This window comes from Engystomops pustulosus, chromosome 3, assembly GCF_040894005.1.
Source record: "Engystomops pustulosus chromosome 3, aEngPut4.maternal, whole genome shotgun sequence".
NCBI lineage: Eukaryota > Metazoa > Chordata > Amphibia > Anura > Leptodactylidae > Engystomops > Engystomops pustulosus.
In genome coordinates this window covers 228,225,332-228,240,911 of record NC_092413.1, presented here as the reverse complement: position 1 = coordinate 228,240,911, position 15,580 = coordinate 228,225,332, and the positions used below count along the sequence as shown (strand labels likewise).

At 49.2% G+C, this 15,580-nt stretch overlaps 1 protein-coding gene across 6 annotated transcripts in view; it reads left to right on the top strand.

Annotated features, from left to right (window-relative positions):
* Positions 1-15,580, top strand: part of DTNB (dystrobrevin beta) — a 93,205-nt gene that overhangs the window by 61,676 nt on the left and 15,949 nt on the right. For 5 of the 6 annotated variants that reach the window (XR_011854372.1, XM_072143943.1, XM_072143941.1 and 2 more), the window contains 2 exons: positions 14,937-15,014; positions 15,381-15,455. Coding sequence is in view for 5 of the 6 variants with exons in the window: in XM_072143943.1 (XP_072000044.1) it covers positions 14,937-15,014; positions 15,381-15,455 (153 nt within the window). In the remaining variant the exon portion in view is untranslated. The remainder of the gene's footprint in view (positions 1-14,936; positions 15,015-15,380; positions 15,456-15,580) is intronic. The other variant, XM_072143942.1, reaches the window with a different exon arrangement.

Genomic DNA, 15,580 nt, shown 5'->3' with positions numbered 1-15,580 from the left:
TGTGCTGGTGTATAGTGTGCAGGATGATGGGTGTGCCAGTGTATAGTGGGCAGGATGATGGGTGTGCTGGTGTATGATGGGCAGGATGATGGGTGTGCTGGTGTGTAGACGGCAGGATGATGGGTGTGCCGGTGTATAGTGTGCAGGATGATGGGTGTGCTGGTGTGTAGACGGCAGGATGATGGGTGTGCTGGTGTATAGTGGGCAGGATGATGGGTGTGCCGGTGTATAGTGGGCAGGATGATGAGTGTGCTGGTGTATAGTGGGCAGGATGATGGGTGTGCTGGTGTATAGTGGGCAGGATGATGGGTGTGCCGGTGTATAGTGTGCAGGATGATGGGTGTGCTGGTGTGTAGACGGCAGGATGATGGGTGTGCTGGTGTATAGTGGGCAGGATGATGGGTGTGCCGGTGTATAGTGGGCAGGATGATGGGTGTGCTGGTGTATAGTATGCAGGATGATGGGTGCGCTGGTGTATAGTGGGCAGGATGATGGGTGTGCCGGTGTATAGTGTTCAGGATGATGGGTGTTCCAGTGTACAGTGGGCAGGATGATGGGTGTGCTGGTGTATAGTGGGCAGAATGATGGGTGTGCTGGTGTATAGTGTTCAGGATGATGGGTGTGCTGGTGTATAGTATGCAGGATGATGGGTGCGCTGGTGTATAGTGGGCAGGATGATGGGTGTGCCGGTGTATAGTGTTCAGGATGATGGGTGTTCCAGTGTACAGTGGGCAGGATGATGGGTGTGCTGGTGTATAGTGGGCAGAATGATGGGTGTGCTGGTGTATAGTGTTCAGGATGATGGGTGTGCTGGTGTACAGTGTGCAGGATGAAGGGTGTGCTGGTGTATAGTGGGCAGGATGATGGGTGTGCTGGTGTATAGTGGGCAGGATGATGGGTGTGCTGGTGTATAGTGGGCAGGATGATGGGTGTGCCGGTGTACAGTGGGCAGGATGATGGGAGTGCCGTTGTTTAGTGGGCAGAATGATGGGTGTGCCGGTGTATAGAGGGCAGGATGATGGGTGTGCCGGTGTATAGTGTGCAGGATGATGGGTGTGCCAGTGTATAGTGGGCAGGATGATGGGTGTGCTGGTGTATGATGGGCAGGATGATGGGTGTGCTGGTGTGTAGACGGCAGGATGATGGGTGTGCCGGTGTATAGTGTGCAGGATGATGGGTGTGCTGGTGTGTAGACGGCAGGATGATGGGTGTGCTGGTGTATAGTGGGCAGGATGATGGGTGTGCCGGTGTATAGTGGGCAGGATGATGAGTGTGCTGGTGTATAGTGGGCAGGATGATGGGTGTGCCGGTGTATAGTGGGCAGGATGATGGGTGTGCCGGTGTATAGTGTGCAGGATGATGGGTGTGCTGGTGTGTAGACGGCAGGATGATGGGTGTGCTGGTGTATAGTGGGCAGGATGATGGGTGTGCCGGTGTATAGTGGGCAGGATGATGGGTGCGCTGGTGTATAGTGGGCAGGATGATGGGTGTGCCGGTGTATAGTGTTCAGGATGATGGGTGTTCCAGTGTACAGTGGGCAGGATGATGGGTGTGCTGGTGTATAGTGGGCAGAATGATGGGTGTGCTGGTGTATAGTGTTCAGGGTGATGGGTGTGCTGGTGTACAGTGTGCAGGATGAAGGGTGTGCTGGTGTATAGTGGGCAGGATGATGGGTGTGCTGGTGTATAGTGGGCAGGATGATGGGTGTGCTGGTGTATAGTGGGCAGGATGATGGGTGTGCCGGTGTACAGTGGGCAGGATGATGGGAGTGCCGTTGTTTAGTGGGCAGAATGATGGGTGTGCCGGTGTATAGAGGGCAGGATGATGGGTGTGCCGGTGTATAGTGTGCAGGATGATGGGTGTGCCGGTGTATAGTGTGCAGGATGATGGGTGTGCCGGTGTATAGAGGGCAGGATGATGGGTGTGCCGGTGTATAGAGGGCAAGATGATGGGTGTGCCGGTGTATAGAGGGCGGGATGATGGGTGTGCTGGTGTATAGTGTGCAGGATGATGGGTGTGCTGGTGTATAGTGTGCAGGATGATGGGTGTGCTGGTGTATAGTGTGCAGGATGATGGGTGTGCTGGTTGTGTAGACGGCAGGATGATGGGTGTGCTGGTGTATAGTGTGCAGGATGATCGGTGTGCCGTTGTATAGTGGGCAGGATGATGGGTGTGCTGGTGTATAGTGGGCAGGATGATGGGTGTGCTGGTGTATAGTGGGCAGGATGATGGGTGTGCTGGTGTATAGTGGGCAGGATGATGGGTGTGCTGGTGTACAGTGGGCAGGATGATGGGTGTGCTGGTGTATAGAGGGCAGGATGATGGGTGTGCTGGTGTATAGAGGGCAGGATGATGGGTGTGCCGGTGTATAGTGGGCAGGATGATGGGTGTGCTGGTGTATAGTGGGCAGGATGATGGGTGTGCTGGTGTATAGAGGGCAGGATGATGGGTGTGCCGGTGTATAGTGGGCAGGATGATGGGTGTGCCGGTGTATAGTGGGCAGGATGATGGGTGTGCTGGTGTATAGTGGGCAGGATGATGGGTGTGCTGGTGTATAGAGGGCAGGATGATGGGTGTGCTGGTGTATAGTGTGCAGGATGATGGGTGTGCTGGTGTGTAGACGGCAGGATGATGGGTGTGCTGGTGTATAGTGGGCAGGATGATGGGTGTGCCGGTGTATAGTGGGCAGGATGATGGGTGTGCTGGTGTATAGTGGGCAGGATGATGGGTGTGCCGGTGTATAGTGGGCAGGATGATGGGTGTGCTGGTGTATAGTGGGCAGAATGATGGGTGTGCCGGTGTATAGTGTTCAGGATGATGGGTGTTCCAGTGTACAGTGGGCAGGATGATGGGTGTGCTGGTGTATAGTGGGCAGAATGATGGGTGTGCTGGTGTATAGTGTTCAGGATGATGGGTGTGCTGGTGTACAGTGTGCAGGATGAAGGGTGTGCTGGTGTATAGTGGGCAGGATGATGGGTGTGCTGGTGTATAGTGGGCAGGATGATGGGTGTGCTGGTGTATAGTGGGCAGGATGATGGGTGTGCTGGTGTATAGTGGGCAGGATGATGGGTGTGCTGGTGTATAGTGGGCAGAATGATGGGTGTGCCGGTGTACAGTGGGCAGGATGATGGGTGTGCCGGTGTATAGTGGGCAGGATGATGGGTGTGCCGGTGTACAGTGGGCAGGATGATGGGTGTGCCGGTGTTTAGTGGGCAGAATGATGGGTGTGCCGGTGTATAGTGTGCAGGATGATGGGTGTGCCGGTGTATAGAGGGCAGGATGATGGGTGTGCCGGTGTATAGTGTGCAGGATGATGGGTGTGCCGGTGTATAGTGTGCAGGATGATGGGTGTGCCGGTGTATAGAGGGCAGGATGATGGGTGTGCCGGTGTATAGAGGGCAGGATGATGGGTGTGCCGGTGTATAGAGGGCGGGATGATGGGTGTGCTGGTGTATAGAGGGCGGGATGATGGGTGTGCTGGTGTATAGTGTGCAGGATGATGGGTGTGCTGGTGTATAGTGTGCAGGATGATGGGTGTGCTGGTGTATAGTGTGCAGGATGATGGGTGTGCTGGTGTATAGTGTGCAGGATGATGGGTGTGCTGGTTGTGTAGACGGCAGGATGATGGGTGTGCTGGTGTATAGTGTGCAGGATGATCGGTGTGCCGTTGTATAGTGGGCAGGATGATGGGTGTGCTGGTGTATAGTGGGCAGGATGATGGGTGTGCTGGTGTATAGTGGGCAGGATGATGGGTGTGCTGGTGTATAGTGGGCAGGATGATGGGTGTGCTGGTGTACAGTGGGCAGGATGATGGGTGTGCTGGTGTATAGAGGGCAGGATGATGGGTGTGCTGGTGTACAGTGGGCAGGATGATGGGTGTGCTGGTGTATAGAGGGCAGGATGATGGGTGTGCTGGTGTATAGAGGGCAGGATGATGGGTGTGCTGGTGTATAGAGGGCGGGATGATGGGTGTGAACAATAATGACTGGAGCCCAGAGAGAGATTAGAGTGATATGTCCTGCAGGTCCCAGCAGTCAGTAGGGACAGCACAGGACCTCAGCCCCGGCCTCTGGCCCTCAGCCCCGGCCTCTGGCCCTCAGCCCCGGCCTCTGGCCCTCAGCCCCGGCCTCTGGCCCTCAGCCCCGGCCTCTGGCCCTCAGCCCCGGCCTCTGGCCCTCAGCCCCGGCCTCTGGCCCTCAGCCCCGGCCTCCGGCCCTCAGCCCCGGCCTCCGGCCCTCAGCCCCGGCCTCCGGCCCTCAGCCCCGGCCTCCGGCCCTCAGCCCCGGCCACTGGACATCACTAGTATCTCACGCGGTTCTGCTGGGTTCTTCTCCACTCTTCTTCCAGTCACATTTCTGTGACTGTTGTGGTTCTTAAGGATTCACTAAGGATTTTCCAGAGGTTTCCTATTGGGTTTAGATCAGGACTCTGGCCTGCAGCTATTTCATTGTTTCAATGTTTTCTGTTTCAAGGAAACTGCTTTAATTGTTTTGTTGTGTGAGGTTATTGTCCTTCATGAAAATTGCTGCTGATTGAGTGAAGAACACAAGGAATGAGCCACGTGCTGTAGGAGAAGGTTCTGATACTTGTAGTCCCTCTGCCATGTGGCTGTATGAGAGATCCAACTCCTGCTGCAGAAAACATTCCCCAAACCATGACACTTCCTCCACCACCTGTCACTGACTGCTCTGCACACTTTGGGATCAGTATTTTCCCAGTGTGTCGAGAAACATAATATTTCCATTCAGATCCAAATAACTCGCTTTCATTATCAAAATGACCTGTGGCCACTTCTCCCCTGTCCACACAACCTGCTCCTCAGTAAAGGGGAGTCTCTCCTCCTGATTCTTTTTGCTAATGAGAGGTTTGGTCACCGCAGAGTCGGCTTTCAGTCCAAATCCTGTTAAATGTTGTGGCACTGTATGAAGGGACAGATCCTTCCCTTGGTCAGGGCTGAACTGGTGGTAATTCCAGCTGCGGTGATGAAACAATTCCTCATGGAGATTCTCCGCATTATCCTGTCCTCTCTTACATTTGTGTTTCGGAGGTGACGGCCTTATTGGGGGACTTTGTTTGTCAGATAATTGAGGAAATTACCACCAGGTACCAGATTATCACCAATAATTTGAGGTGGTTTCAGGTGCAGTTTCTTATTTTACCAAGTGAAGGACACGGACTGAACCGCTGAATCACATTTTGTTGAACAGGTTTCCCCTTCAATATCGAATTTACGCCCTGAGTTCATGTCTTTCACCTGTTAAATTAACAAAATTGCACCAATAACCACCTAAAAATTGATTGTGTTTCAGTTGTAGCTGCAGCGTGTGACCGCGTCCGCAGGTATCTGACCGCGTCTCTGATTATCATCAGCGTCATTTACGATGATCTCATTTACATTTTTATTCTGTGCTTTAGAATATACACAATGTATAAAATACTAAATCCTGATCTTAATGTCAGGAGATATTCACTTAGGACACACAATGACCAGGAGGACATTTAGGAAGATGTGTGTGTTTTGTTGTCGTACACTATTGGTGAGTCGGTGACGTTGTGTATTTTTTGTGTTTTAGCTTGTGTGTGTTCTTGTCGAGGTTGTGCTTCTTGTTGTGTTTTTATCTTTGTGTAATGTGAGGCCGTTGTACAATTTATAGTACTACACACACTTTGTGGCACGGTGCATTTCCTTCGTGCTGCACATTTGTGTTGAGTATTTGCTGCTGTTACACCTCGGTGTGATGACCCCTGGGGGCTGTTCTTGTGATACTTCTCCCTCCTCCTCCTCCCCAGCTGAATGCTGCACATTTGTGTTGTGTATTTGCTGCTGTTACACCTCGGTGTGATGACCCCTGGGGGCTGTTCTTGTGATACTTCACACTTCTCCTCCTCCCCAGCTGAATGCTGCACATTTGTGTTGTGTATTTGCTGCTGTTACACCTCGGTGTGATGACCCCTGGGGGCTGTTCTTGTGATACTTCACACTCCTCCTCCTCCCCAGCTGAATGCTGCACATTTGTGTTGTGTATTTGCTGCCGTTACACTTCGGTGTGATGACCCCTGGGGGCTGTTCTTGTGATACTTCACACTCCTTCTCCTTCCCAGCTGAATGCTGCACATTTGTGTTGAGTATTTGCTGCTGTTACACCTCGGTGTGATGACCCCTGGGGGCTGTTCTTGTGATACTTCTCCCTCCTCCTCCTCCCCAGCTGAATGCTGCACATTTGTGTTGTGTATTTGCTGCTGTTACACCTCGGTGTGATGACCCCTGGGGGCTGTTTTTGTGATACTTCACACTTCTCCTCCTCCCCAGCTGAATGCTGCACATTTGTGTTGTGTATTTGCTGCTGTTACACCTCGGTGTGATGACCCCTGGGGGCTGTTCTTGTGATACTTCACACTCCTCCTCCTCCTCCCCAGCTGAATGCTGCACATTTGTGTTGTGTATTTGCTGCCGTTACACTTCGGTGTGATGACCCCTGGGGGCTGTTCTTGTGATACTTCACACTCCTTCTCCTTCCCAGCTGAATGCTGCACATTTGTGTTGTGTATTTGCTGCTGTTACACCTCGGTGTGATGACCCCTGGGGGCTGTTCTTGTGATACTTCTCCCTCCTCCTCCTCCCCAGCTGAATGCTGCGGCTGCTACAAGTGGCAAAAGAACACAAAGGGGGGTCAAAAAATCACAAGGGCCTTTTCCCATGATTCAGAAATAGCAGCTTGAATATAGAACAATTGCTAGAACAACGCTCCACTCCTCCCCTGGTGAATGTGCTGGTGCGATTATTTTTTTATTTTTTTTAAACCCCTGAAGTATTCACTAAAGGGCCAACTCTGAAAAGCAGCGAAGCTTCAAAGGCCGTCATAGAAGTATCACAAAGAGTCGTCTAAGGATAAATCTCCCCCATTGTCCATGTTCCGCTTCTACGAGATGAAGACCTTCTTCAGGATGTTGTGATGCTGGTCCCAAGGGGAGATGTAAATATTCAGAGACCCAGTGGAGGCCCTTTTAGTTGATGTCCTATGTATTATATAGATGTGTTGGAGAGATTTTCACACCTCAGTCCACATCCTCCTCCACTTGGGTAGAGCTTAGCTTTACCATCCATGAGAGGCATTGGTGCAAGTACCATTGTTCTTGAAGATAAGTTTATCAGGACACCAAGGGGAGCTCTACTTGGTCATCACCAGTCGGAAACTCCGAGGTCAGATGGAGGACCATCTATGGAGAAAGGGTTTCTCTAGAGCTTGAGGTGGAGGACTAAGTAATGTAACTAAGAACCTCGAGTTCGTTATATAATGTAGCCTAGTGGCAGTAGATCATTGTATCATGTGTGGATGTGCAGTCCAGTTCTTTTTCTCTCCTCATGTTGAGGTGGAGGATTTCCATCATCTTTAAGAAATCAACAAAAAAATTTTGCGTGGTGCTGCACCTTCCCTCTTATGAGCTGTCCTTAACGGTCCTAGATGGATCCAGCAAACATCCACTATTCAATAATCCAGTAGAAGAAACTCTTTTGTGACCGGAGCTCAAAAACGAAAAAGACGATCCATGCAGGTTTCCTCCTTATTTGTGCACCAAACACAAGGGATCACTTTCAGGGATAAGTCACCATTCAGACCAGAAACCGTCAGTATTTTCACTCCTGTCCTAGTCTCCCCACTCACTGCATATAAGAGACATATCCAGACGTAGTGTAGACAGTTTCAAACTTTTAAAACTTTTATTTCCAGTTCTACTCACATATGTAGATAAAAAATGCGCATATCACAAATGACTCCACGAGGACGCCAATCCTTGCCCGACCCAGGGTTTCGCCTCTGTGCTTCTTCTGGGGCCCTGGGGCCCTGCCCCAGAAGAAGCACAGAGGCGAAACGGATGAATTTAAGAAATGGATGAATTCTTGGAGGACCTTCTGATCTTTACTTTCCGGTTAGATTCCATTGGAAGATTGACAGCAAGGCCGTCTACCAGTCTTGGTGCTTTGGACCCTCCACTCTTAGCCCTGCAGTTAGTATAAGTAGGAGACAAGTGTTGCGTCAGCAGTGGTGGTCCTCTGGTATCTTCTCTGTAGAGAAGTTCCTTCAGCTGGTGTTACGCCAGGGAAATCTGCTGATCCTTTTTGGAGCTAATGATTATCTCGGACGCCAGTAATTTTTGCCCAAGATTCAAAATATTGCAGTAATTCGGGCGGTGGGCATACATGGGGGGGGGGGCTGTGTATATAGATGGACATACATTACTGGGGGGTTGTGCTTTGTATATAGATGGGCATTCATTAAGGGAGAGGGTGTGTATATAGATGGACATATATTACTGGGGGGCTGTGCTGTGTATATAGATGGACATATATTACTGGGGGGTGTGCTGTGTATATAGATGGACATATATTACTGGGGGGCTGTGCTGTGTATATAGATGGACATATATTACTGGGGGGTGTGCTGTGTATATAGATGGACATATATTACTGGGGGGTTGTGCTGTGTATATAGATGGACATATATTACTGGGGGGCTGTGCTGTGTATATGGATGGACATATATTACTGGGGGGCTGTGCTGTGTATATGGATGGACATATATTACTGGGGGGTTGTGCTGTGTATATAGATGGACATATATTACTGGGGGGTTGTGCTGTGTATATAGATGGACATATATTACTGGGGGGCTGTGCTGTGTATATAGATGGACATATATTACTGGGGGGTGTGCTGTGTATATAGATGGACATATATTACTGGGGGGCTGTGCTGTGTATATAGCTGGACATATATTACTGGGGGGTGTGCTGTGTATATAGATGGACATATATTACTGGGGGGCTGTGCTGTGTATATAGATGGACATATATTACTGGGGGGTGCTGTGTATATAGATGGACATATATTACTGGGGGGTTGTGCTGTGTATATAGATGGACATATATTACTGGGGGGCTGTGCTGTGTATATAGATGGACATATATTACTGGGGGGTGTGCTGTGTATATAGATGGACATATATTACTGGGGGGCTGTGCTGTGTATATAGCTGGACATATATTACTGGGGGGTGTGCTGTGTATATAGATGGACATATATTACTGGGGGGCTGTGCTGTGTATATAGATGGACATATATTACTGGGGGGTGCTGTGTATATAGATGGACATATATTACTGGGGGGCTGTGCTGTGTATATAGATGGACATATATTACTGGGGGGCTGGGCTGTGTATATGGATGGACATATATTACTGGGGTGCTGTGTATATAGATGGACATATATTACTGGGGGGCTGTGCTGTGTATATAGCTGGACATATATTACTGGGGGGTGTGCTGTGTATATAGCTGGACATATATTACTGGGGGGGTGCTGTGTATATAGATGGACATATATTACTGGGGGGGTGCTGTGTATATAGATGGACATATATTACTGGGGGGGTGCTGTGTATATAGATGGACATATATTACTGGGGGGCTGTGCTGTGTATATAGATGGACATATATTACTGGGGGGCTGTGCTGTGTATATGGATGGACATATATTACTGGGGTGCTGTGTATATAGATGGACATATATTACCGGGGGGCTGTGTATATAGATGGACATATATTACCGGGGGGCTGTGCTGTGTATATAGATGGACATATATTACTGGGGGGCTGTGCTGTGTATATAGATGGACATAAATTACTGGGGGGCTGTGCTGTGTATATAGATGTACATATATTACTGGGGGGTGTGCTGTGTATATAGATGGACATATATTACTGGGGGCTGTGCTGTGTATATAGATGGACATATATTACTGGGGGGCTGTGCTGTGTATATAGATGGACATATATTACTGGGGAGCTGTGCTGTGTATATAGATGGACATATATTACTGGGGAGCTGTGCTGTGTATATAGATGGACATATATTACTGGGGAGGTGTGCTGTGTATATAGCTGGACATATATTACTGGGGAGCTGTGCTGTGTATATAGATGGACATATATTACTGGGGGGCTGTGTATATAGATGGACATATATTACTGGGGGCTGTGCTGTGTATATAGCTGGACATATATTACTGGGGGGGTGCTGTGTATATAGATGGAGATGCGTTATGGGGGGCTGTGTATATAGAGGAGCTCGGTCTCCATCCTATTGGTGATGCAGATCTCCTCTCCTCCTCCTCTCTTCTGGCCGCTCCTGTCCTCTTGGCTCCTGATGGAGACCCCTTGGTCACGTGACCGGTGGTTTCCTTAGAGACGGTGCAGAGTGTAGGGTATCGGAGGAGGATGCTGAGAGTGCGGATCGGGCGAGTGGCGTCTCCTCACCGCTGCAGGGTCTGGGCTCCTCCGCCGGCTCGTATGTCTTCTCTGCATGTTGTGTCTGTCCGCTCATTAACCCTGCGTGTGCCTGCTCCCCGGGATGTGCCTGGGCTGATTATCCTGGTACAGTACGGCCGGATTGGCTGAGGGGGTCCACATACCTCGCTGCACCCATCCTCTGCCGCTCCGGCTGGGGTTACGTCGCTGTCCAGTCCATATTGATTTGCCGTTATTTATTAACCTGTTACGTAGCTGTAGATATGTGATATAACAGGATTGGTAAGAGGAGAGCCGCCATCCGTGGGTCTGACTGTGCCATCCGTGGGTCTGCCTGTGCCATCCGTGGGGCTCATCCTGCTACTTGTGTCACACCTTACATTCCTTACAGGGCTATCACCTATGGTAAGTACTTCATCAGGGGGAGGTTTTAGGGTATTTTGTGCTTTTTCGATGTTAAAGTCCTTAATTCCCGGCTTAGTAGTCATCTACTTCTCGGTCAGATCCAAGGACGTGTGAACAGGAACTATTGACCTTTGATCCGGATGTCCACGTTTTGTGATGTCCAGCTCTTCCATTATGAGGTTTTAGGAACCTTAATTGTTGCCTCCAGTGAGAGTAAAGATCCCACAACTACAAGACTATTGGTCTCTCCGAGCATCTCGAGAGGCCAAAGGCTGTAGACCCGGTGGAAGGGGTCGTCCTGCTCTGGTGCAATGAATTCTTATATTGAATGTTTAGGATTTGGACCTTTCCACCACAATGAGGAAAGAACAGATAATGGGACAGGTGACAACCCCTGCGCCCGTCCATGGCCGATGTCTTCAACTTCACATTTTACCTTATTTGTTTCTCGGTCTGGAGAAGTTTTGTGGTATCTTTTTGCTTCTCTGGGGTTGAGGTCTCGGCTCCAAGGAACGGCCAACACTTCATTATCTGGTTTTGAATACCATCGGGAAAACCCGGGTCCACCGGATGTCCTCCAGCACCAGGGCCCTGGTGAGACCTTGTGAGGTGTCCTAAATCTCTGCACCGGTAGAGGACTCTCTCATGTTCAGGATCTTGGGTTTAGACCTCTCCACCTCGACCAGTCCTAGCAGCGATTGTGGGAGTAAGGAAATGTTTCTTCTCCTAAGTCTTGGGGGTTTGATATGTGATGAAGGTATTGGTGGCTCGGTTGTATTAGATGCATATGTGGGTTTGGTGGGCTTTGGCTATGGCTTGCCTGTAGGTCCAGTATGATGATATAGTATGGTAGCTTGCCTGTAGGTCCAGTATGATGATATAGTATGGTAGCTTGCCTGTAGGTCCAGTATGATGATATAGTATGGTAGCTTGCCTGTAGGTCCAGTATGATGATATAGTATGGTAGCTTGCCTGTAGGTCCAGTATGATGATATAGTATGGTAGCTTGCCTGTAGGTCCAGTATGATGATATAGTATGGTAGCTTGCCTGTAGGTCCAGTATGATGATATAGTATGGTAGCTTGCCTGTAGGTCCAGTATGATGATATAGTATGGTAGCTTGCCTGTAGGTCCAGTATGATGATATAGTATGGTAGCTTGCCTGTAGGTCCAGTATGATGATATAGTATGGTAGCTTGCCTGTAGGTCCAGTATGATGATATAGTATGGTAGCTTGCCTGTAGGTCCAGTATGATGATATAGTATGGTAGCTTGCCTGTAGGTCCAGTATGATGATATAGTATGGTAGCTTGCCTGTAGGTCCAGTATGATGATATAGTATGGTAGCTTGCCTGTAGGTCCAGTATGATGATATAGTATGGTAGCTTGCCTGTAGGTCCAGTATGATGATATAGTATGGTAGCTTGCCTGTAGGTCCAGTATGATGATATAGTATGGTAGCTTGCCTGTAGGTCCAGTATGATGATATAGTATGGTAGCTTGCCTGTAGGTCCAGTATGATGATATAGTATGGTAGCTTGCCTGTAGGTCCAGTATGATGATATAGTATGGTAGCTTGCCTGTAGGTCCAGTATGATGATATAGTATGGTAGCTTGCCTGTAGGTCCAGTATGATGATATAGTATGGTAGCTTGCCTGTAGGTCCAGTATGATGATATAGTATGGTAGCTTGCCTGTAGGTCCAGTATGATGATATAGTATGGTAGCTTGCCTGTAGGTCCAGTATGATGATATAGTATGGTAGCTTGCCTGTCTGTCCAGTATGATGATATAGTATGGTAGCTTGCCTGTAGGTCCAGTATGATGATATAGTATGGTAGCTTGCCTGTAGGTCCAGTATGATGATATAGTATGGTAGCTTGCCTGTAGGTCCAGTATGATGATATAGTATGGTAGCTTGCCTGTAGGTCCAGTATGATGATATAGTATGGTAGCTTGCCTGTAGGTCCAGTATGATGATATAGTATGGTAGCTTGCCTGTAGGTCCACTATGATGATATAGTATGGTAGCTTGCCTGTAGGTCCACTATGATGATATAGTATGGTAGCTTGCCTGTAGGTCCACTATGATGATATAGTATGGTAGCTTGCCTGTAGGTCCACTATGATGATATAGTATGGTAGCTTGCCTGTAGGTCCACTATGATGATATAGTATGGTAGCTTGCCTGTAGGTCCACTATGATGATATAGTATGGTAGCTTGCCTGTAGGTCCAGTATAATGATATAGTATGGTAGCTTGCCTGTAGGTCCACTATGATGATATAGTATGGTAGCTTGCCTGTAGGTCCAGTATGATGATATAGTATGGTAGCTTGCCTGTAGGTCCACTATGATGATATAGTATGGTAGCTTGCCTGTAGGTCCACTATGATGATATAGTATGGTAGCTTGCCTGTAGGTCCACTATGATGATATAGTATGGTAGCTTGCCTGTAGGTCCACTATGATGATATAGTATGGTAGCTTGCCTGTAGGTCCAGTATGATGATATAGTATGGTAGCTTGCCTGTAGGTCCAGTATGATGATATAGTATGGTAGCTTGCCTGTAGGTCCAGTATGATGATATAGTATGGTAGCTTGCCTGTAGGTCCAGTATGATGATATAGTATGGTAGCTTGCCTGTAGGTCCAGTATGATGATATAGTATGGTAGCTTGCCTGTAGGTCCAGTATGATGATATAGTATGGTAGCTTGCCTGTAGGTCCACTATGATGATATAGTATGGTAGCTTGCCTGTAGGTCCAGTATGATGATATAGTATGGTAGCTTGCCTGTAGGTGCAGAGAGGATGGAGGTAAAACTTTGGTTGCTATTGGAAGAGCCTGACTGGTAGCACGTGATCGTATTGTAATACTTTGCTGACTTTCCTTGTCTTGCCGCTGGTTGTATGAGGCACCTTCCCTCGCAGATTGGTGTCTGTATAAGACTGTACATGGCTTTGGCTTGTTTCCTGACTTTGCAGTGGTTACCCCTCTGTTCTCTCTTACTTGACCCCCGGGAGCTTTGCAGTGGTGTCCTTTTTGCCCCGGGGCCAGCTGCTGTCTATAGTTTGACCATTTCAAGAGGTAGCAACCTGGTGGTCTCCCTGCAGCAAGGTCCAAATCTCCATATTGAGGTGAAAACCAGAGAGTTCTTAGACCACACCCTAAGCGGAACCGGTGACACAGTGGGGTCCCAACCTGCCTCTGGTCACCCGGTGGGGACTGTGTATACCAGCGTCCAGGGGATGCCATATCCTTGCTGTCACATGTTTTCCCGCCTGCTGCTCCTCGGGGCGCTGCCAGCAGCTTGTGGTTTATTAATGGCATCTTCTTTCCGGGCGATGCCGCAGGAACACTTCCATTCCAGTTTTGCCTGAACAAAATCTTCAGTCTCCTGCAGCGCTCAGACCTGACGGTATCTGCAGGATCCCACCCTGTTCCATCGTTATTCGGCAGGACATGCTGACAGTTTCCCTCTTTAGTCTGTGGCTATCATGTCTAGGGTATAAATAATCGGGGGCCCTGTGGTCTCTAGGATAGGAGGATAGAGAGGGACAAACATTTAGTAACTTTTGTATCCAGATGAAGAAACCATGATGTGACTGGTGTGTGCGATGACTTCTCTCGTGCTGCACCGCTCTTCCTTCCCTGCCTCAGGCTTGTCCTCTAATCTCCAGTCCAGGTGAATGTGGTAATCTGGTGCCTGATGGGAAGTAGTGAGTTGTTCAGGGAGTAGCAGTGGCCACGTGACATGGTAACATCCCCCGGATACCCCTAGTCCCTGGTTTGGGGTGTGAGGTTTAGCACCGGCCTGGAGGTTATAACGCTCCTCGATCCATATGGCCTCAATGTAAGCAGAGGAGCGCAACGTAACGCAGCCTCATGTACTATAGGACCAGCGCGCGTCTTCTGCTGCGGGGCCGGTGATCTCTGCAGCCTCTACATTGTCATGTTTACTGGGGACACCGTATCTGTGATGGTGTCCCCCCATTCCGGCCGGGTTCACCCCATCTGTTACAACTCCCTGTCTACATTGTAGCCGTATTATCTATATGATGTGTCAGACTCCGCCTCTTTATGTAGGTCATGTGACGCCTGAGGCTGCTTTAAGCTCAGATGTAGCCGAGGATCTTATATATGAAATTGTTAATTAATTCTATTTTTGTAAATTTTTTTTACATTTATTTATTAACTTTCCATTTTTTGTGTGTTTTTTTAGCCCGGCTCGTCCGTTATCCGGCATGAATGATGCGATGGTGACGCACATCTCCTCGGGGGCTCCGACACCCACTAAGAGGTGAGGGGCGGCCGGTGTGAGAATATAATAGGTGCTGTAGGAGATGTGGCTTCCCTATACATGACACGTGACACGGCTCCAGCATAACCTCTCCTGTCCTCCTGCTCTAATACTCCAGTCACCTCTAAAGCTGCACTCACATCTGGAGCTTTCCTCTTCTCATCCTCTGCTGCTGCATGCTGGGTCCTCCACACCCTCTCCTCACCCTCAGCTCTGGCTGTGTAATTGGACGGAGCTGATGCATATGTTGTAGATATTCAGCTCCCTCAGGGCGCATGTCATTGCATGTCATTATGTTATGTGGTGGCCCCCAGGGGCCCCTCATCTTCCCGGTAATGTTGTCTCTCATCCCTCACTTGTCACCAGGTCACCGCACATCATGGACACAGACGAGCATGCGCTGATAGCCGACTATGTGGCCCGACTGCGCACTGGCACACGGTTAGTGATAGGGGGCGCCATGCCGCTTATCCTTACATACAGCATTGTAATGGTGTCTCGTCCATTCACACAAAAAGCGGGGCCCCCATGTCTTATCATCCACAGAGCGGGCCACCCCCCCCCCA